This window comes from Dermacentor silvarum, chromosome 10, assembly GCF_013339745.2.
Source record: "Dermacentor silvarum isolate Dsil-2018 chromosome 10, BIME_Dsil_1.4, whole genome shotgun sequence".
In the NCBI taxonomy this organism is placed as follows: Eukaryota; Metazoa; Arthropoda; class Arachnida; order Ixodida; family Ixodidae; genus Dermacentor; species Dermacentor silvarum.
In genome coordinates this window covers 64860266-64883230 of record NC_051163.1, presented here as the reverse complement: position 1 = coordinate 64883230, position 22965 = coordinate 64860266, and the positions used below count along the sequence as shown (strand labels likewise).

Here is a 22965-nt window from a genome sequence, read left to right as displayed (position 1 = left end):
GGCAGTTCCCCATACAGCGCGATGATTGGCCTAACATAGTACGGTGCCCATTTGCCACTACATAGCCATCTAGATGGAAAAAAATGTGAGTTTGTGGCACCTACCCACTCAGGGGGATTGGTTAAGCACCGATTAGCTCAAAATAAAATGTGGAATAAAGATGGAAAACAAATGAAGCTAATATTGAGATCTCAAATGTATTTATAGGTTAAAATCAGAAGAGATGGAATATATAAAACTAAGAAATAAATGAAAAAATAAAACAATAGAACCAATCGGACAAAATTTTACAGAAATAAAAAGGAAACAGGAGGAGAGATTGAATCGCGTTTACCTTGCAATTAATTTTTAGGTTACAGCAAGAACCTTCCTGTCGCTCTGCCCAAGATTGAGGCTACCGAGAACAGTCAATTAGGCACAGTCATATATAATCCCAGAAAATTAAATACAGGGTGATCTTATGTTATTTTTTTAAGATCAAGAATCATCGATTAGAAATTGAAAATGTTCCATCGTACCTTCGTCTCTACAAAAAAGCCGCAGTATTGCCTGAAAGGCGAAGCATTGATAGGGTAGCAAACTCTTATACAATTATCTGAAGTAAGACTGATTTTTATCGACGGTGTAAATTGAAGTAAACATTCGCGTACTGGTTAAATTAACAAGCCCAGACAAACATGGACAGATCTCACTAGCTGACCGCGAGGAATCGCGCTCGGGAAGACCGGGAAGACCCCCCGAGAAGACCGCGCGCATGAAGCTACCAGCCATCGCAGCTCGCCCTCAGGCGTTGCACCCTGCTGCATATTAACTCCAAGATGCGACGCGCGGGCAGCGTATATACTCCTTACACAATAGTCGTGCACTCTCTATTCTGGTAGTCTCGTGGACCCTCTCAAGAGGTTTGCAAGACCACTAGGTGCTGAGGGAGTCTGTAAACTATTCCAGATGAGTCAGGCAACTGAGATAAAGCATCACATGAAGCCGCCGAAGGATTCAGGCAACTGTTCTCGATGAGTCCGATGACTCCACCAGTGTGTGTAAAGTTACCCTCAGTGCGTGGCGCAGGAGTCTAGCAAATAGAGTAATGTAACTAATCCATGTAAGTCGTTTAACTCATGGCTGGCAGTGTCGAGCCGATTTAAAATCAGTCAAAAACTCTTGCCGACAATGCAAAGTCACTTCTCAAAATGACTATTGTGAAAAGACAACATAGAATAATAATCCATAGCTAACTTGCCATAAATCATATGGCACGTTAGCAACAAAAAGTGAATATTTCATCACTCTTTGTTATTGTCTTCCGGAAGTGTCAAATGTATCAGTCAGCAGAGCATCACCATGAACGCAAGACAGTTAATTCTCATTACTATTAAACTGGAATCAATGGCTAACTAAGCAAAATAGTTTTAAAGAAACATTGAACATGCAACTACATTTGCACGACACTGCAATGCCACTCTGTACCACCAAAACAGTACGTCACTCACACAAAAGTTCATTTCATCACACCACATCTCATATAATAAAAAGGCTTTACGTTAAACATATGTCACTCTACTCACATACGTTTTATTCAGAACTTGGGATTTAACCCCCTAAGCAAATAAAGTACTCGTAACATATAAAGAAAAAGGCTACATTGATGCAAAAAGAAGTCACCGATAATAAAGTACAACAAGAACAATATTCTAACTTAGATTAAATAATCTGTGCATTACATCTGCGCATTACAAAATGCTTCCTGAAAGCAACTGATTGGCAATCGATAATGCAATTTAACAGTATAGAACAGCTGTCTTACTTTATGGTACACTTGTTGGCACTTTGTCACACAACTCGTGCACCTTTCTTAGCTCGAGTTGAAAACTGAAAAACACCACATTCAAAAGTTGTGCATCAATTTTATTCTTTTATACATTGTGCAACAGTGCATAACAACTTCAGAATTGTAACAAGAATTACAGCACTACTTATACTACACATTTTATTTAACATTACCATATTTTTTTAAGACTAATAGCTGACACCGACAATTTCACAGAGATTGCAATTAGCGCTAATTCAAAACTTGCATTAAAGCAAACACGTTGGCAAAATATGTAGCACAGGTAGTTGTATTTTGTTACCACAGAGATAGTGTATTAATGATAAGTACAAGGAAGGAAGCAGAGCAGGTGATAACTAAACTGCAGCCAGCTACACACCCGCAGCTGTAACAATTCAATGGACAGGGTGCATAAAGAACCAAAAGACACAAAGAGAAATGAAAAACATGAGGAAAGGTTCTTTTACTCATCGCAGGTCATCTTGTAAGAGCATATTATGTACCGGCTGTAATATGCCCTCAGTAAACACATGAATTAGTTACATTAGACGCCACATTTGCGTGTCAAGCATATTAAGTTCTTGTGATTTTTCTTTTTTTTTTTCTTTTTAGCTTTGCGACCATGACTAACTTACGTAAAGCCTCTTTATGGCTTGGCACAGTTTATAGAAAGAAGTGTTGCTATAAACACTGCAGGCGATTACGCTCGAGGGGAGAGCGCATTATACCGCGTACTTATGCGACGTAGGCTTCAATGGAACGGCTGTACCTGCGCTCGCAGTACAGACTAATTAATCGCCATGCTGCCTACTCTTCGGCACCACCGCAGCACGTGAAAAGCTGTCGCGGTGTTGAAATCGCGCATGCGATCACGACCGCAGTTCGTCCCTTCACCGGTTGCCGAAGCCGTCTCCTGTTCGCTGTGCGCCGTGGCCCAATGAGGCAGGCCAGATGAACCCGCTGTCACGCCGCGATCACATCGGCGGAAGGGGCGGGTTGGCCGAGAAGTAAAGCTTCCGGACGCGGCAGGGGGATCGTAATATCCAGAACATTTGCGTTCAGAGAAGGAGGTGGTCTCGGACGTATCGCTTGCCCGCTCTGTCCTCCCACTACCTGAATCCGAAGATTCAATGATCATAACGTCATCATCGGCTGCAGAGCTCCTCTGCCAAAGCGGACACACTTGGAACACGACGATTACTTCGTCATCTGCAGGCGGGTTTTCAAAAGAAGCAACGCCACTGGACGCTCCACCTGCCTCTTGGCCAGCTTTGCGGCACAAGTGCATCATGTGCAGGACGTCTGGGAAGGGAAGCAGGTGCCTCAGACTCGACGAAAGAGACTAATCCACATACCGTACGGGAAGAGTCTGACTGTCATTTCGCCGATGCACCTTCAGCTTGCGTGCGATGTTCGTACGCTCTGATAAACCCCTACCAAACCGAGCAGGGAAGTTTACTGACACAAGCGGGTCGTCATCCGCATGCGCCTGCTCAGAAGGCAGACTCGCGGTACAATGGCCACTGTACTCGCGGTTTGCGCGACAGGCATGGGTTCCTCACGCACGCACCGCGTTTGCTGGGAAACGCTCTCGGAAGGATCAGGTCCCCTTCGAGGTGGAGAAACGCGTTCGGACACAAGCGCTCCATTGCCATTGTATAGCATAAAAAAAACATGGAAACTTCTCGGACTCGGTAGCCTCAATCGACCTGCTATAATCAGTAGATCGACTTTCCGAAGTAGGAATTAATAAATTCGTTGGACTGCGACGGAGGCTCCTCGTCGGCGGACTGTCTGAGCTGGGAAGGTTGGGCGTCATTACTTGCAGACTGCGTCTGTTCACGAAGTGAGTGCTGAGCTGAACCTCAACAACCACGCCATTGGCGCCGTTCTTTTTGCCTAGACGATTTTCTCAGAGGCGCCTCACGGTTTAGCTACAGGCTGGCCAAGGTCAGAGGAAACTGATTGCGCAACACGCGTTTCTTCAAGTGCTGACAGCCTTCGCGAAGTAGGCAGTTGCTCCAAAGCAGCAACCAAACTGGATTGGCGCCACACCCGCTGGGTAAGGAAGTTTTCGAGTTCAGCGAGTCTCTTGTCTGCCGATTGTCTCCGCGCAGCAGACCCCTCAGACTCGGCAGGTACAAAAATCACGTCATCAAGAGCCGGAGCCTTTCTTTGTTGTAATGGAAAGGTATAGGGAATGGTAACTGGGGACTCCCTAGGATCGTGCAGAGAGTTTTGGCGCTCAACGCGAACACGCTGTGTTGTCTTTGGAGGAGCCAAGCTTGTTGACGGGACAAGGAAGTCATCATCACCGCACTGTCTCTGCCCAGACGGGGCGTTTTTGTACGCACTAATTGACACGTCAACACGCAGAGATCGCCTCCGCGACGTATCTAGCCATCCGTCAGTGGCAAAACTCATTTCAAGAGAAGTAGCGTTTTCCGACTCACCCACGACGTCGGTGATTCCAGATCGTGTCTGCAGATAAGTAACCCTCATGGTGCTCGGGATGTGCACCAAGCCTGTCATCGTCGGCAAGCCGTCTGGGTTCGACACGTACGCTATCAGCGGCACCCAGACTGGGTTCGGAAGTGCAATCTAGTGAATGACCTTGCAGCGCGTAATGTTCTGGCTATCCCCAAGCCCGTCGCCATGCTCCGACCTCCTCTTCTGAGCAGAACGGTTTTCGCACAAAACATTCCCACTGTCGCCATTTACGGAGCCCCTTTGTTGACTTGAAAGGGGGCTCTCGGGTCGAGTGCCAGACATGTTGTTATCGATGGACATTCCTTGAAAGGAAAGCAGGATACTGGACGGAGTATTCATTTCGTCACTAGCACCCGTATTGGGTTGAGGGGCAATGTTATTGCGCGCTACATCCCAGAACTGCCTCAGTCGTTCATGGCAGTTTCACGCTCTACAGAATAGACAAGCCTGCCATCGTCGCAAGACCCAATTCGCCTGGAAGCAACACTATCTGGTACTGGGACATCACTATCTTCACACCGGTGCGATGTTCTCGTCTGCAGGACACATTCGCGATGAATATTCTTCGGGGGCAACAAGAAGTCTAAGACCGGCCGGCCACCTGTGCTGAGCTGGAATGATGCCAGAGGCACCCCGTACATCACCTCCTCTCTCCCTCTGCTCAGGGGAGGCGCGTTCAGCACCTAAGGTCGCGTCTCCGTTTTCTGAGCACCCTTGCGATGAAGCGCATTTATCTGCTGCAGCAATGCTGCTGCCATCATCAGATGACATCAGCGAAGACTGACAGCCCTTTTGGGGCGAGCTGACCAGTGCTAATTCTAGTTCATGCGGACGAGCACAGCGTTGGCTGTATCAGCTTCTTCGCGAATGTGTGTCGAAGTCGTTGTGCCTTCTTCACTGCAATAGAACTCGGAAATGGTAGCTGCGTTCGCAGAACTCTTAGGAGCTTCTGGTTGAGCGAAGTCTCGACGCCCGATACTAGCGCTCGTTGCATTGGCCTGTTTGTTTACTGCCGCACTCAACTCTCCAGCTCCGAGGTGACTGGTACACTCGATTGGGGTCGGAAGCGAACACGTCGCACCATCCAAGTCACGCCCATAACCCACTGAGCTAGGAGACGAAATCGGTGAGCCACTTGTTGATGGACAATCATTTTCCGTCAGGTCTATGAATACATCACGCCGACAAGCCCCGATCTCATCTGTGTGAACACCTTCGCGATACGTTGAGGACAGGACACATATATTGGCATGAGAATCCCAGTTCCCTGTGTCAAAACATGGCCCCACGTATACAGCACAATTTGAACGAACACCACCGCTTTCCACTACAGGATCCTTAAACACCGCCGTTTCCATCGCGACGGGCTTCGGCTCCACTTTCACAGAAACACGCTCGACTGTACCCCGACTGGGCGGGTCTTCCGTTACGGTACATGCGATCTCACTGGAACCAGGGACGGTAGCCGACGTCGTCATTATCCCCTGCAATGTTGAGTAATCCCAATAAACGTTGTCGCTATACAAAAAAAAAAAGAAAGGTGTCAGACCATGCAATCCGCTACGGTAATGTGGTACATACAATAAATACACTCAAAGTACTCACCTGGGGATCAGTTGAGTCGCAGTTGTGAAGCAGTCGACCTCCGCCCTTTGCGGCAGCAGACGGTTGCACGAGCGCAACAAGTCCAACGGGCCCACCGAAAGGCGTTTCGTCCCACGACGCTCCCAGTGAATGAAACTGCACTTCGGGTCCGATGATGCCAGTGCTTGTGATGACATGGTTCTTCGATGCCTTTTTGTTAGATACACTGCATGTCCTGCTTAGAGCTGATTTCTTTGCAGCCACAGTCTTCGACACACTGCGCGTTCGCTGCTTCGCCGGCGCTGGAGAACCTCGGTCGACGACTTGACGCCGACCATTTTTTGACGGCGCTTTATCTCGCCTTGCTTTTGAGTTGTTGCCCGCCCTGAGACAGCCTTCGACGCTTTGCCTGCGATGCTCCTTTAAATCTGGTACATCCCTGCTGTACTTCGGCCGTACTGCCAGAAGTCGTCGAACGACCTTTACCCTTACGAACGTTTTTTGAGAGAACGTCCGGTTGCTCAGCCTGCTGACGCGTTGTACTTGCCGTGGCTTCAAGTATACCGAACCAAGTTTTTTGCCGACTTGGCTGGCGCGAACCTGCTGGTTCGTGGTTATTCCTCGCGGCACCCTTCGTTTTCGTCCCGCGGAGACAACTACGGACGCAAGAGATTCCACCGAACTTGCATTAACTCGTTCTTCGCATCTGTAGCCAGCGCAACCTTTCGATGCCTCTGTGGCAGCCGAAGCGTCTTCTTCAGTATCGGCGCAAGGCGTCTCCGGCGTATCCCCTCCTTGCGACATTTCTACGCTTTGGCTTTTCGTTCAAGCAACATCCGGATGGCAGTCCACCCGTCACGATCATCGCACGCCTTAATCCGTACCGCGCCTCGAAGTAGCCGTCGACGTTCGTGGTGGCTTTGTGGCAGGGCGAGGTAGGCGACTGCTGGCCGGTCGGAGCCGACCGTTTCCGCGACATCGATGCAGCACGGCGTCTCGAAGCTTCGCCGCAGTTGCAAAGAATCTAAACGTCTTTCGACCTCGGAGGAAGACGCCGGCGATCGGACCCCTCTGGCTGAGCAGAGACGCGCTCGCTTTCCTCGGCGGCCGTGGCTCGAGCTGGCGATTTGCGTCGCGTCGGAGAGCGGCCGGATCGAGTCCCACAGCGCGCGGTAGCCGGGGCACCTAGCGCATCGTGACGATCACACACCGAAGACAACTTCAGCATCACAGTCTTTCTCCGGGGCTGAAGCCACTCCGACGGCCGTTGCACGGTGCCAGTCACAGTAGCAGGAAAAGCGGCGTCGCGCAGCCCATGGTTACAGTGGCCTGTCTAGAAGCATCGGCGTGCGTCTGTCTAATGGCGAACCACGGGAGGCGTTGGTTGAATCTAGTTGAATCTAAAGCCCCTATATACAAAAGTAGCGTCACGCTTTGAAGAATGCCGCCGCCTCCTCGCACACCCTGTCCGAGGCCGACACCGCGTTGGTATTGGCTTAATGGCATCACGTGGACCGCCGAGCCACCGGACGCTGGCTGCGTTTGTTTACGATCACGCTCCGTCGCCATTTTCGCTTGATAAGCGTCTACCGACTGGCGAGGATTGCACGTTGGTACCGTTGCTCTTCCTCGTTGTTTAAGTTTGAGAATGCGTTAAACTAAGTTTTGTGGCAAGTGCGACGTCGCTTCAAGGCATTTTCAATAACCATGGCTTGCTGCGCCTTTGGATGCCAAAATACTTCTAGCAAAGGCAAGCGACTCTTCTCCATACCGCCCGGTAAGCGCGACGGGTTAAGAAGAAAGACGTGGATTCATCGAATTGGCAGGAATAACTTCAGACCAACACCCTCCACACGACTATGCGAGGTAAGTTGCGAGTACGTGTACTTTGGTGTATTTGGACGTGTATTCGGCGCGCTTAATCGTTTTGTACGCCTACAGGCTTGCATGCGCGGGCACGCGAGCCTTCGCGCGTGCTTAGAAGATTGGCAAGCGCGCATGTTGACGGCTTTGTATCTTGTAATGCCCTATCGAACCTTCAGAGCAGCGGTTGTTTGTGCCCTCTGCCAGCCTTTTTGCGTCATAGCTGATACGCGTCGCGAATTCACATGGTATGGACGGTGCGGATTATTTAGGTTACCGAGGGCTTGCTGGAGGCCAAGATGTTGACATTCGATCACAAACTTATTATTTACACCAATCCGCAACAAGATCTTGCGACACGCGCTTGACAAATGTTACGTACCTAATTGTAGCGCACGCGATACATTCGGAGTCGTCATGGTACGGCGTTGGCGCTCGTATAGGTACTTAAAAGAAGTTTTCAAAACAGGAATAAACGAAAACCTGCCGTCACTGAATTTATATAACCCTCCTTACAGAAATTCTATGCTGTACACGAAGTTACTCGAAGCTAGAAAGCAAACGCAAACGCTCAAACGCACCGCCTTGCTAAGCGCGCATTCACTCTGCGAAAGGTCGTCTGCTACGCTCGAGCGGTGTAGGCGGCGCCACGGTCGAGGAGCGAGCGCGAAAGAGAGGAGAATCGAGGAGGAGGGAAGGTGGAGGAGGAGAGTGTCGCTACTTTTTTATATAGGGGCTTTAGTTGAATCTAAAGCCCCTCAATGAAGGGGCTTTATCGAGGGGCTTTAGTTGAATCTAGAGTTACTGTATATGCTACCAAAGGTAGCAGAGTTGCGCGTCTGATTTATGAGCGCCGATCGTGCCTCCATTGGCCGAACGCCATCACGTGGGTTCCAAGCAACCGTGCACTGAGGAGAAGCTGATGCTCCGGCCAGTTTCTTGTATTTCCCGACGCCGCCGCTGCAGCGAACTGAATTGACGCAAGTTAACGCTAGCCAAGTTCAAAGCGAATCTGGTCGATCTTGGCGTTCGCTGTTACGTGCGTGTCAGCTGCGGAACAACACAACGTGCGCAGCAGATCTCACAGGTGTTCAATCGTAGTTCCATCGAAATTCCACCGTAATCAGACAAAAACAGCTAATATTGCAGTAACCAAGTGATTTCTACTTCGCTGCTGGTGTAAATTTTCGGCAGTGGCGTAATCGTGTTGCTGCCGAAAACTTACGCCAGCAGCGAAGTAAAAATACCCTTGGTTACTGCCGTATTAGCAGTTTTTGTCTGTTTGCGCTCTGCGCCACCAGATGGCAGCACCATACAGGCCGCTCACGTTTACGGTTCCGCCAACAGGCCCCAACGGTCGGTACCCGATAACCCGACAAGCTAAACCTCTCTAATTGACCGGGTGGACTGCTCCCAACTGCACCAACCGCTCGGAAAGCGGAAAGTTCCGAGAAGGTGCACAGTTAACGCACAAGTCCAAAAAACAACTAATATTATTCGCGCTCCATCTCACGCCGCGCGTTAAAAATCAGCAGTGCCTTTTTTCTTCTTGACTATTTTATCTAGTGAGCTGTTTCCATGCGCTTTGTTTGCGATTAGACGGAAAGGCGGTCCACACGCGATGGAAAAGCGCCCATGGTCGACCGACGACACGGTGGGCATATCGCCTGCAAAAACGGAGTTTGGCTTCACCACATAGGTTTGGTTGCTTGCCAGGCAAGATGGCGGACCTACGCGCAACTCTGCTCCCGTAGGGAGCATATACAGTAACTCTAGTTGAATCGTGAGCGGAGCGGTCCCTGGTGGGACGCGTTTATCGCCGGCGTCTCAAGTTGCGGACACAAAGTAGCATAGTAAAGCTTTCTACATGTTGCGGGCGGATGCGCCCAACGCCGGGGTACGGCGTCCGAGGAGGAGGGTTGATATCTGTCCTGAAACCACGAACGCTCCGTTCATTCTCTCAGTGGTAGGGCGTGCGTTGCCGTCATATGGCGTCGACAGAAGCGTTCGACGCCGGCAAACGCGAGTGCCCTATAAATAAATAGTGGCCGAAGTGGCGGCCTTCTTGAGAAATGCCTGCGGTGAGCTGCCATGAGACGGCGCTAGAAGCGCAAGACGATGGCGACTAGAAGAGCTCGAGGACGTTGTTTGCACGTTTTCACGGTCTCCTCAGACAAGTAAATAATTCCCCGAGGAATTTGGGGGAATGTTACGAGTACCGTGTTATCAGTGACGAGCAGGCAAATTCGAAGTCTGTGGCTTCATTAGGGGCTGCTTGCAAATTTCTGAACCCTCGTTTCCTGCCAGTTCACAGACGGTAAATGAAACGCTTTAAATCGACTGCCCTTGGAGACCCAATGAAGGTAGCAATTTTACATCTGAAAAGAATGGGAGCTTGGTGATATGCGCCTACAGCCTGAAGCGTGTAGGTTAATTAACAAGTATTCAAAGTAATTACTCAATGTACGGAGTACTAGTTTTATTCCTATTACCATGCATCATGTGAAGCGCATAGTTCGTTTTTCTTGTCTCCTCGCTGAACTATAGAAGGTGCGTTGTTTACATTTAGTTGAAATAGGCAGCATGTTGTGGTTGAAATACAATAAATGTCTGCATTACTTACGGTCTTTGAAGTCAATTACTAGTCCAAGCGTATTTTGCGAACCGCGTAGGAAGTTTATTTATTATGCTTAAAGAACTCAACGTGCATTCCACATAACGTTTATGTAAGTGGGAAAGGTGAAACAATATGTATAATGAACGGCCAAAGTTTTAATTTCGTCAGTGGATCACGAACTTTGCGAAAACATTTTTCAGCCGAAAGAGTTGTACGGTTATTTCCGCAATCATTTATTAGGAGGAGTGTATCGCCTTTATTTCACCGATTTTACGCCACAAAGCGTATGGACCTTCAAGATTCAAAATTCGAGTGATCACGCACGCAGTTTAGTGGACGAGAACAGAATTCACATAAGTTCGCCGACGATTACGATACTCCCTAATGCGAAATTTTAGCGCAGGTCTAACTGTGTTTTCATGCCGCGATATATAATGTATCTCGTGCGACACGCTGCAAGCGGAGCGAAATGTGGCGCGACTGCCTCGCTAATCGGCCGGGAGATCGCGAGAAGCAGCGCGCGCATGAAGCGTGAGCGCGATTCACGCCGCAGACAGACCATCCAGACCACGCGCGCTACTCTGGCGCCATCTCGTAGCCATCGTCACCGCAGTGCGCGTCTTGCGCGGCACTACTACAGTGGCACTACTGACGCTTTCGCCATACCCTCCTCCGTCGCTTTTCTCCTCGCACTCTCTTCGCTCTCACCGCTTTTTATAAGGTATTAAAAAGGTCTTCATTGCATTGTGTTAAGTCAGAGTCTGAGTACTTCATACGTTGCACTAGAATGGGGACTAGGCGTGACAAGCCCGGAGCCAGTGCTACCTTGCAGACTTACGGATGGTCGATTAATTTTTTTATTCAATTAACGATTAATCATTCGTCATTTTAGCCTTTAATCAAATAATCGTCTTCGATGCAGGTTTTTTCATCAATTAATCGATTAATCATGCACAATTTTTTCCGGGCACTTTAAAAAGGTTGCAACACAGTTATCTACTTTTTAGGACCCTATTTTAATGTTTGAGAGGTGGAACCAAGTTAGATATACATGTGTATAAAGTTTAATATTTAATTTGTTAACATACTAAATAGAGTTGGCATTAGTGGCCTTTGAAAATGTAAACATTATATGTTATAAAATGGCACTTAGAGCAGCATGAAACAAGATGAATGGCACTAGTGCATCCCGGTGGAATACAGGTAAACAAGAAATAAGAAAGTGGCAGAAGTGCAAGATGAAGTCCATCTAAAATATGCAAGGAATTGCAATATGCACAGGGGAAACGAAAATTACCGGAGTGACGCGCGGACGTCAACACGTTTGACGCCGCATATCAGAGGCCATCCAATTCGTTGTGCAACTATGGTGTTCTTTTCCTGGGCCTCACCATAGACATCAAGCTACTGTGGCGACGCGTGGTTGAAAGTGTTGGGGCTGCATCAGTGCAAAAAGTCCAGGCACTTCGTCGCTTGGCGGGTCTATACGTAGGGAAAACAATCGAATGTCCATGTTTACACTGACAACAAGCCCCGTTCTCTATCAGCGCGCTTGGAGGCAATATATAGAAAGTGACTTCGCTTGGCGATGGGAGTTGCTCGGGCAGCTTCAAACAAGAAGGTTACTAATGAAGCAGTCTCTCCCACTCCGCCTTTCGGTGCCTCAGGCCTTGTTCACACAGCAGTTAATACTGGGCGAGTCCACCGCAGGCACGGCGCTTCTCCAGCGGCTAAGAAGAGCTCACTCTCATTTCCGTGCGGCGCTGAACACCTTCGAATTTTTAGGATTGGAATGGCCTAAACGGAGTAGTTTCGGCCCGTCATGGTCTGTTTCGGACATTACCTGCAGCCTCAATGTACCCCGGCTACCGGCAAAACGCATCATTCCAATTGCCGAAGCTAAATTCCTTGTACTGGACCACTTGAGCACACCGCACCAAAGCCACCTACAAGCGTACACAGACGGGTCGGTGTGTGCACAAACCGATAGCTGTGCAGCGGAATTCTGCATATCCTCCCTTCGTGTATCATGGTCTAACCGTCTGGCTCACGTAGGTTCGTCTACAGCAGTACAAATCGCCGCAATTACCGCGGCCTTGCGAAAACTATGGATATACTATGATACTGCACAAGATATCGTCGTGCTGACGGACACAAAGTCCGCATTACAGCGATTACATCTTGGCCCATGTGAAAACACCCGTGCACTTAGATTTAGGTGCACGTTAAAGAGCCCCAGGTGGTCCAAATTATTCCGGCGTCCCGCACTACGGCGTACCTCATAATCAGATCGTGGTTCGGCACGTAAAGCCCCATAAATAACATCTTGGCCTACCTCGAGAGCAGTTTACAAGGCAATCTCTAGCACTGATCAAAGATCTAATGAGCTAGGAATTTAACGTAAAAGTTTACTCGATCCCATCCCACGTAGGAATTAAAAGAAACGAAAAAGTTGACGCTCTTGCATGCCTAGCGCTGACATGTGTCCCAAAAATGAGAGCGCCAAGCATTTTTCAGAACTCTAAGTATGCAATCCGTTATCACTTTAAGGCGATCCACAAGACTTCACACCAAACCTGTGTGATCCATGGACTTACTCGCGAAGGAGCGACGCTGTTGTACCGCATCACAACCGACTCCGCGTACACACCGGCTTGGTCATTCAAGACAGGAATTTGCGCTTCTCCGCTCTGTGCCTTCTGTGGTGATATCGGCGACATTGACCAATTCACTTAGCTATGCCCACAGTTCCGCACAGAAAGAAACGCGATGGTCGACAGCCTGCGAAAGAGTGGTCTTTCGCACAGGACAGTAAAAGACGTCGTTTTCCCCGGAGGGCCCGCGGCAATCAGGAAGAGAGTGCAAAGGAATGCTGATTGCCTTCCTTTGAGACACGGGGCTCATTGACACCTGGTGATACACCCCTTATCTCAATTAATAGGAGGCTCGGGCGGAACAATTGCCGGCTAAGTATAACAGGCTAACCCCGCCCGCTGCAACACTACCACCACCACCCCCAAAACCATGGTATGTCAATTGGCAGGGATGTTCGGGGGAAACCGACACCTTCTTGAATGGCCACACAGCCAGCTTGTGGGAATAGACGCTCAGAAGGTACACATTTGCTATAATTGACATGAACTTCATCGCTATGTCAAATACGTGCTCCAAACCGGCGCGCACGCCGTGCGTCGTCTTTAGTGGACTAGGTGTGACACGCCGATCAACGCCTGGGTTGATAGTATGCTTTAAATTGCGAGGGCATTTCAAGCCTCCGGCTTCGGGTGGCGTGCTGGTGTGTGCGGTGTGGGTGAATAGAGGGGAAGCATTCGGCTCGGCATAACTCGGGACTCGGAAAAACAGCGACAGTCGCTCTACCACAGCCGCACAGTCACTGCTCGTTCTCCGCCATTCTAGTACGATTTCAACATTTTCGCGCAACTCCTGTCAAATTCTCGAAAAAGATTAATCAAACATGTCTAATCGATTAAGTCGAACAAATGAAAGGTGGACATCGATGAAGGTCAATCGTTTTGCGGGATACTTTTAATCGATTAATCGTTTATCGATAATGCCAACTCTATGCAGACTGGCTTCTTCGTCATGAAGGCCAATGTCGTGCACGCCTCTAGCACAACACTTCCGTCGGTATCTTGCATCTTGACCATCACGTACTCTATGATTCTGCTCATATGAGGGATGATACCGTCGATTTGATTTTCTAGCCGTACTATCAGAGCACGGCACATGGTTTTCTGCACTTTGGAGTCTTCTTCATACACCAACTGCAGCAAGCTCGTAACAGCGGAGTCAGCGTGGACCATCACAGCATGTGCGCGATTGAGGAATAGCAGGCCGATGAAAGTTATGGCGCAGAACCGGATCCGAGGGCTCTTGTGTAGAAAGAACTTCAGAAACTTGGGTGCAAGAACAGTGAGCTGATCTTTCAGTGGCCCTGTACATGCACAGCGCCTCAGCGTAGTCCCGACAGATCTTGTGCAGCGCCCCGAAAGAACCCTCGCAGACTCTGTCGTCCTTCGAGTTTAGCAGTTCGCCGAGCCGCGGAAGCAATTCAGGCCAGCGTGTGAGCTCGAGCGTCGAGTCAGTCGTGATGAAGAAGCCCAGAGCAGCAACGATCACCGCCAAGGGATCGCCCACGCTTTCCAAGCTGTTCGTCTCGGTGGAGTCGCTCACATGCCGGGGAACGTTGCCAGAGTCTGCAGTCACATCTTCACCCAACAAAGATCCGGTCGGTTTTGTCAACCGCTCATTCTCAAACTTCAACTCTGCGATGATGAATACCAGGTAGTTGCTGAAGTTGGGAATTTCACTCAGCTTCTTAATTTCCTGCCGAGCCGTTAGCCTCGTCGCTTCCTCAGCAGACAGCGAATCCTTCAGAAGCTGCAAGATTTGCTGAAGCCGTTCCTCTTGCGGCACCCATGGTGAAGACGACTGACCAGTCTTCACGAACGGGAATCCCACGTAACGGCAGCTCATTACGTCGGTGTTGTTTTCGAGGACAGAATGTAACCATGAAAGCTCGAGCAGGACACCTTCTTCTTCTTCATCTTCTACTACTTCTCATAATGGCACTTCCCTATACAGCGCGATGATTGGCCCAACATAGTACGGTGCCCGTTTGCCACTACATAGCCATCTAGATGAATAAAAAAATTCGTGAGTTTGTGGCACCTACCCACTAAGGGGGATTGGTTAAGCACCGATTAGCTCAAAATAAAATGTGGAATAAAGATGGAAAACAAATGAAGCTAATATTGAGAATGTATTTATAGGTTAAAATCAAAAGAGATGGAATTTTTAAAACTAAGAAATAAATGAACAAATAAAAATATAGAACCAATTGGACTAAATTTTACAGAAAGAAAAAGGAAACAGGAAGGTCAAAATTAAGAGATTGAATCGCATTTACCTTACAAGAAATTTTTAGGTTACAGAAGGACCTTCCGGTCGCTCTACACAAGATTGAGGCTACCGAGCACAGTCAATTTGGAACAGTCATATATATATTACCAGAAAATGAAATACACGGTGATTCGTATGTTATTTTTGTAAGATCAAGAATCGTCGAATAGAAATTGAAAATGTTCTATGGTATCTTCGTCTGTGCAAAAAAGCCGTAGTATTGCCCGAAAGGCGAAGCAGTGTTAGGGATAGCAAACTCTTATACAATTATCTGAAGTAAGACTCTGATTTTTATCGACGGTGCAAATTTAAGTAAACATTCGCGTACTGGTTAAATTAACAAGCCCAGATAAATATGGACAGATCTCACTAGCTGACCGCGAGCAATCGCGCTCGGGAAGACCCCCCGAGAAGACCGCGCGCATGAAGCTACCAGCCATCTCAGCTCGCCCTTAGGCGTTGCACCCGCCGCAGATTAACGCCATGATGCGACGCGCGGGCAGCGTATATACTCCTTACACAATAGTCGTGCACTCTCTGTTCTGGTAGTCTCGTGGACCCTCTCAAGAGGTTTGCAAGAGCACTAGCTGCTGAGGGAGTCTGCAAACTATTCCAGATGAGTCAGGCAACTCGAGATAAAGCATCACATGACGACCGCCGAAGGATTCAGGCAACTGTTCTCGATGAGTCCGATGACTCCAGCAGTGTGTGTAAAGTTACCCTTAGTGCGTGGCGAAGGAGTCTTGCAAATATAGTAATGTAACTAATCCATGTAAGTCGTTTAACTCATGGCTGGCTGTGTCGAGCCGATTTAAAATCAGTCGAAAACTCTTGCCGACAGTGGAAAGTCACTTCTCAAAATGACTATTGTGAAAAGACAACATAGAATAATATTCTATAGCTAACTTGCCATAAAGCGTATGGCAGGTCAGCAACAAAAAGAATATTTCATCACTCTTCCTTATTGTCTTCCGGAAGTGTCAAATGTATCAGTCAGCCGAGCATCACCATGAACACAAGACAGTTCTCTTTACTATTAAACTGGAATCAATGGCTAAAGAAGCAAAACAGTTTTTAAGAAAACTTGTGGGAATCCTCGGTTCCCATAACCGCCGCACGGGCGAACGTCGCGTCAAGCGCATGCGTGCCCGGGAGAGTTGGGAGAGGGGAAACTTTCCTTCCGCGGGCGGCGCGCGGGAATCGCAAGCGCTATCAGCGCCACCGGGTGGGTCACGTGAGATCCCGCTGATATCGCCCGGGTCTCTTTGGTCCCCGGCAAGCGGCGATGGCGGAAGTCTCCGCCGCCGCTCCCGATTCCCGCACGTGGTTAATCAACCGCGTTCTTGCCGCGGCAAACGCCGCGGCCCCCCCGTATTCCCAGTTGGTAAGTCGGAAGCCCTTCTTTACCTAGTGAATTATTCTCTTCGAGGGAACCCTCAGCGATGTCAACTATAGCTAGCTAAGCTGGCCTGCTCGAAGTGTTAGTTGCAGTCGTAATAAATGCTTTCCGAGTGTACACGTGGTTGTCGTCTATTGTTTCCTCGAGCTTGTACCGGACCGCAGTTGATGCGCAGGCATGCGCCAACCGCGGGGCTCGGTGTGTCGAGGCAGAGGGCAGTGGGCATACCCCCCTATCCCGACAAACTTCAACATTTAACTACATTTGCACGGCACTGCAATGCCACTCTGTACCACCAAAATAGTACGTCACTTACACAAAAGTTCATTTCATCACACCACATCTCTTATAATAAAAGGCTTTACGCTAAACATGTCACTCTACTCACACACGTTTTATTTAGAACTTGGGATTTAACCCCCTAAGCAAGTAAAGTACTCGTAACATATAAAAAAAGGCTACATTGATGCAAAAAGAAGTCACCGATAATAAAGCGCAATAAGAACAATATTCTCACTTAAATAATATGTGCATTACATCTGTACCCGCCGGGGTGGCTCAGTCAGATAAGGCGTTGCGCTGCTGAGCACGAGGTCGCGGGATCGAATCCCGGCCCCGGCGGCCGCATTTCGATGGAGGTGAAATGCAAAAACGCCCGTGTGCTTGCGTTGTAGTGCACGTTAAAGAACCCCAGGTGGTCAAAATTAATCCCGAGCCCTCCACTACGGCGTGCCTCATAATCAGAACTGGTTTTGGCACGTAAAACCCCAGAAAGAAGAAGAAGAAGCATTACATCTGTGCATTACAAGATGCTTCCTGAAAGCAACTGGTTGTCAATCGATAATCCAATTTAACAGTAAGAACAGCTGTCTTACCTTATGGTACACTTGCTGGCACTTTTCCCACACAACTCGTGTACCTTTTTGAGCTCGAGTTGAAAAACACCACATTCAAAAGTTCTGCATCAATTTTATTCTTTTATACAATGTGCAACTGTGCATAACAACTTCAGAATTAACAATATTACAAGAATTACAGCACAACTTATACTACACATTTTATTTGGCATTACCATGTTTTTTTCAAGACTAATAGCTGATACCGACAATTTCAAAGAGATTGCAATTATCACTAATTCAAAACTTGCGTAAAAGCAAACACGTCGGCAAAATATGGAGCACAGGTATTTTGTTACCACAAAGATAGTCTATGAATGATGAAGACAAGGAAGGAAGCAGAAGAAGCGATAACTAAACCGCACCCAGCTACACACCCACAGCTGTAACAATTCAATGCACATGGTGCATAAAGAACCAAAAGACGCAAAGAGAAATGAAAGACATGAGGAAGGGTTCTTTTACTCATCGCAGGTCCTCTTGTAAGAGCATATTATGCGCTGGCTGTAATCTACCCTCAGTAAACACATGACATAGTTACATTAGGTGCCACATTTGCGTGTCAAGCATATTAAGTACTTGTGATTTTTCTTTTCAACTTTGCGACCATGACTAACTTACGTAAAGCCTCTTTATGGCTTGGCACATTTATAAAAAGAAGTGTTCCTATAAACACTGCAGGCGATTATACGCTCGAGGGGAGAGCGCATTATACCGCGTACTTCTGCGGCGTAAGCTTCAATGGGACGGCTGTACCTGCGCTCGCAGTACAGACTAATTAATCGCCATGCTGCCTACTCTTCGGCACCGCCGCAGCACGTGAAAAGCTGTCGCGGTGTTGAAATCGAGCATGCGATCGCGCATGCGATCGCGCATGCGATCACGACCGCAGTTCGTCCCTTCACGGGTTGCCGAAGCCGTCTCCTGTTCGCTGTGCGCCGTGGCCCAATGAGGCAGGCCAGATGAACCCGCTGTCACGCCGGAATCACCTCGGCGGAAGGGGCGGGTTGGCCGAGAAGTAAAGCTTCCGGACGCGGCAGGGCAATCGTAATATCGAGAACATCTGCGTTCAGAGAAGGAGGTGGTCTCGGACGTATCGCTTGCCCGCTCTCTCCTCCCACTACCCGAATCCGAAGATTCAATAATCACAACGTCATCGTCGGCTGCAGAGCTCGATCCTCTGCCAAAGCGGACACACTTGGGACACGACGATTACTTCGTCATCTGCAGGCGGGTTTTCAAAAGAAGCAACGCCACTGGACGCTCCACCTGCCTCTTGACCAGCTTTGCGACACAAGTGCATCATGTGCAGGACGTCTGGGAAGGGAAGCAGGTGCCTCAGACTCGACGAAAGAGACTAATCCACATACCGTACGGGAAGTGTCTGACTGTCATTTCGCCGATGCGCCTTCAGCTTGCGTGCGATGTTCGTAAGCTCAGATTAACCCCTACGAAACCGAGCAGGGAAGTTTACAGACACAAGCGGGTCGTCATCCGCATGCGCCTGCTCAGAAGGCAGACTCGCGGTACAGTGGCGACTGTACTCGCGGTTTGCGCGACAGGCATGGGTTCCTCACGCACGCACCGCGTTTGCTGGGAAACGCTCTCGGAAGGATCAGGTCCCCTTCGAGGTGGAGAAACGCGTTCGGACACAAGCGCTCCATTGCCATTGTATTGCATAAAAAAAACATGGAAACCTCTCGGCCTCGGTAGCCTCAATCAGCCTGCTATAATCAGTAGATCGACTTTCCGAAGTAGGAATTAATAATTTCGTTGGACTGCGACGGAGGCTCCTCGTCGGCGGACTGTCTGAGCTGGGAAGGTTTGGCGTCATTAATTGTAGACTGCGTCTGTTCACGAAGTGAGTGCTGAACCTCAACAACCACGCCATTGGCGCCGTTCTTTTTGCCTAGTCGAAGTTTCTCAGAGGCGCCTCACGGTTTAGCTACAGGCTGGCCAAGGTCAGAGGAAACTGAGTGCGCAACACGCGTTTCTTCAAGTGCTGAAAGCCTTCGCAAAGAAGGTAGTTTCTCCGAAGCAGCAACCAAACTGGATGGGCGCCACACCCACTGGGTAAGGAAGTTTTCAAGTTCAGCGAGTCTCTTGCCTGCCGATTGTCTCCGCGCAGCAGACCCCTCAGACTCAGCAGGTACAAAAATCACGTCATGAAGAGCCGGAGCCTTTCTTTGTTGTAGTGGAAAGGTATACGGAATGGTAAATGGGGACTCCCTAGGATCGTGCAGAGAGTTTGGGCGCTCAACGCGAACACGCTGTGTTGTCTTTGGAGGAGCAAAGCTTGTTGACGGGACAAGGAAGTCATCATCACCGCACTGTCTCTGCCGAGACGGGGCTTTTTTGTCCGCAGTATCTGACACGTCAACACGCAGAGATCGTCTCCGCGACGTATCAAGCTATCCGTCAGTGGCAAAACTCATTTCAAAAGAAGTAGGGTTCTCCGACTCACCCACGACGTCGGTGATTCGAGATAAGTAACCCTCATGGTGCTCGGGATGTGCACCAAGCCTGTCATCGTCGGCAAGCCGTCTGGGTTCGACACGTACGCTATCAGCGGCACACAGACTCGGTTCGGAAGTGCAATCTAGTGAATGACCTTGCAGCGCGGAACGTTCTGGCTATCCCCAAGCCCGTCGCCGTGCTCCGGCCTCCTCTTCTGAGGAGAACGGTTTTTGCGCAAAACATTCCCACTGTCGCCATTTACGGAGCCCCTTTGTTGACTTGAAAGGGGGCTCTCGGGTCGAGTGCCAGACATGTTGTTATCGATGGACATTCCTTGAAAGGAAAGCAGGATACTGGACGGAGTATTCATTTCGTCACTAGCACCCGTATTGGGTTGAGGGGCAATGTTATTGCGCGTTACATCCCAGAACTGCCTCAGTCGTTCATGGCAGTTTCACGCTCTATAGAATAGACAAGCCTGCCATCGTCGCAAGACCCAATTCGCCTGGAAGCAACACTATCTGGTACTGGGACATCACTATCTTCACACCGGTGCGATGTTCTCGTCTGCAGGACACATTCGCGATGAATATTCTTCGGGGGCAACAAGAAGTCTAAGGCCGGCCGGCCACCCGTGCTGAGCTGGAATGATGCCAGAGGCACCCCGTACATCACCTCCTCTCTCCCTCTGCTCAGGGGAGGCGCGTTCAGCACCTAAGGTCGCGTCTCCGTTTTCTGAGCACCCTTGCGATGAAGCGCATTTATCTGCTGCAGCAATGCTGCTGCCATCATCAGATGACATCAGCGAAGACTGACAGCCCTTTTGGGGCGAGCTGACCAGTGCTAATTCTAGTTCATGCGGACGAGCGACAGCGTTGGCTGTATCAGCTTCTTCGCGAATGTGTGTCGAAGTCGTTGTGCCTTCTTCACTGCAATAGAACTCGGAAATGGTAGCTGCGTTCGCAGAACTCTTAGGAGCTTCTGGTTGAGCGAAGTCTCGACGCCCGATACTAGCGCTCGTTGCATTGGCCTGTTTTTTTGTTTACTGCCGCACTCAACTCTCCAGCTCCAAAGTGACTGGTACACTCGATTGGGGTCGGAAGCGAACACGTCGCACCATCCAAGTCACGCCCATAACCCACTGAGCTAGGAGACGAAATCGGTGAGCCACTTGTTGATGGACAATCATTTTCCGTCAGGTCTATGAATACATCACGCCGACAAGCCCCGATCTCATCTGTGTGAACACCTTCGCGATACGTTGAGGACAGGACACATATATTGGCATGAGAATCCCAGTTCCCTGTGTCAAAACGTGGCCCCACGTATACAGCACAATTTGAACGAACACCACCGCTTTCCACTACAGGATCCTTAAACACCGCCGTTTCCATCGCGACGGGCTTCGGCTCCACTTTCACAGAAACACGCTCGACTGTACCCCGACTGGGCGGGTCTTCCGTTACGGTACATGCGATCTCACTGGAACCAGGGACGGTAGCCGACGTCGTCATTATCCCCTGCAATGTTGAGTAATCCCAATAAACGTTGTCGCTATACAAAAAAAAAAAAAGAAAGGTGTCAGACCATGCAATCCGTTACGGTAATGTGGTACATACAATAAATACACTCAAAGTACTCACCTGGGGATCAGTTGAGTCGCAGTTGTGAAGCAGTCGACCTCCGCCCTTTGCGGCAGCAGACGGTTGCACGAGCGCAACAAGTCCAACGGGCCCACCGAAAGGCGTTTCGTCCCACGACGCTCCCAGTGAATGAAACTGCACTTCGGGTCCGATGATGCCAGTGCTTGTGATGACATGGTTCTTCGATGCCTTTTTGTTAGATACACTGCATGTCCTGCTTAGAGCTGATTTCTTTGCAGCCACAGTCTTCGACACACTGCGCGTTCGCTGCTTCGCCGGCGCTGGAGAACCTCGGTCGACGACTTGACGCCGACCATTTTTTGACGGCGCTTTATCTCGCCTTGCTTTTGAGTTGTTGCCCGCCCTGAGACAGCCTTCGACGCTTTGCCTGCGATGCTCCTTTAAATCTGGTACATCCCTGCTGTACTTTGGCCGTACTGCCAGAAGTCGTCGAACGACCTTTACCCTAGCGAACGTTTTTTGAGAGAACGTCCGGTTGCTCAGCCTGCTGACGCGTTGTACTTGCCGTGGCTTCAAGTATACCGAACTAAGTTTTTTGCCGACTTGGCTGGCGCGAACCTGCTGGTTCGTGGTTATTCCTTGCGGCACCCTTCGTTTTCGTCCGGCGGAGACAACTACGGACGCAAGAGATTCCACCGAACTTGCATTAACTCGTTCTTCGCATCTGTAGCCAGCGCAACCTTTCGATGCCTCTGTGGCATCCGAAGCGTCTTCTTCAGTATCGGCGCAAGGCGTCTCCGGCGTATCCCCTCCTTGCGACATTTCTACGCTTTGGCTTTTCGTTCAAGCAACATCCGGATGGCAGTCCACCCGTCACGATCATCGCACGCCTTAATCCGTACCGCGCCTCGAAGTAGCCGTCGACGTTCGTGGTGGCTTTGTGGCAGGGCGAGGTAGGCGACTGCTGGCCGGTCGGAGCCGACCGTTTCCGCGACATCGATGCAGCACGGCGTCTCGAAGCTTCGCCGCAGTTGCAAAGAATCTAAACGTCTTTCGACCTCGGAGGAAGACGCCGGCGATCGGACCCCTCTGGCTGAGCAGAGACGCGCTCGCTTTCCTCGGCGGCCGTGGCTCGAGCTGGCGATTTGCGTCGCGTCGGAGAGCGGCCGGATCGAGTCCCACAGCGCGCGGTAGCCGGGGCACCTAGCGCATCGTGACGATCACACACCGAAGACAACTTCAGCATCACAGTCTTTCTCCGGGGCTGAAGCCACTCCGACGGCCGTTGCACGGTGCCAGTCACA

General features: G+C 49.6%; 1 protein-coding gene across 1 annotated transcript; it reads right to left on the bottom strand.

Annotated features, from left to right (window-relative positions):
- Nucleotides 1–3546: 3546 nt before the first annotated feature.
- Nucleotides 3547–22483, bottom strand: LOC125941029 (uncharacterized). Its single transcript, XM_049657937.1, has 3 exons — nucleotides 21701–22483; nucleotides 5614–5802; nucleotides 3547–3663 (listed from the first exon to the last, which is right to left on the bottom strand). The coding sequence occupies exons 1-3, from the start codon at nucleotides 22481–22483 to the stop codon at nucleotides 3547–3549; spliced, it is 1089 nt and encodes a 362-aa protein (XP_049513894.1).
- Nucleotides 22484–22965: the final 482 nt, after the last annotated feature.

Excerpts from the sequence above, each read along its gene's own strand:
- LOC125941029 (XM_049657937.1), bottom strand. The coding sequence starts at position 22,483 with ATGTCGCAAGGAGGGGATACGCCGGAGACGCCTTGCGCCGATACTGAA. Across the intron at positions 5,803-21,700 it reads GCGACTCAACTGATCCCCAG|GGGATAATGACGACGTCGGC; the intron begins GTGAGTACTTTG and ends TCAACATTGCAG. Across the intron at positions 3,664-5,613 it reads GTGTTCGTTCAAATTGTGCT|ACGCAGTCTGCAAGTAATGA; the intron begins GTATACGTGGGG and ends CTTCGTGAACAG.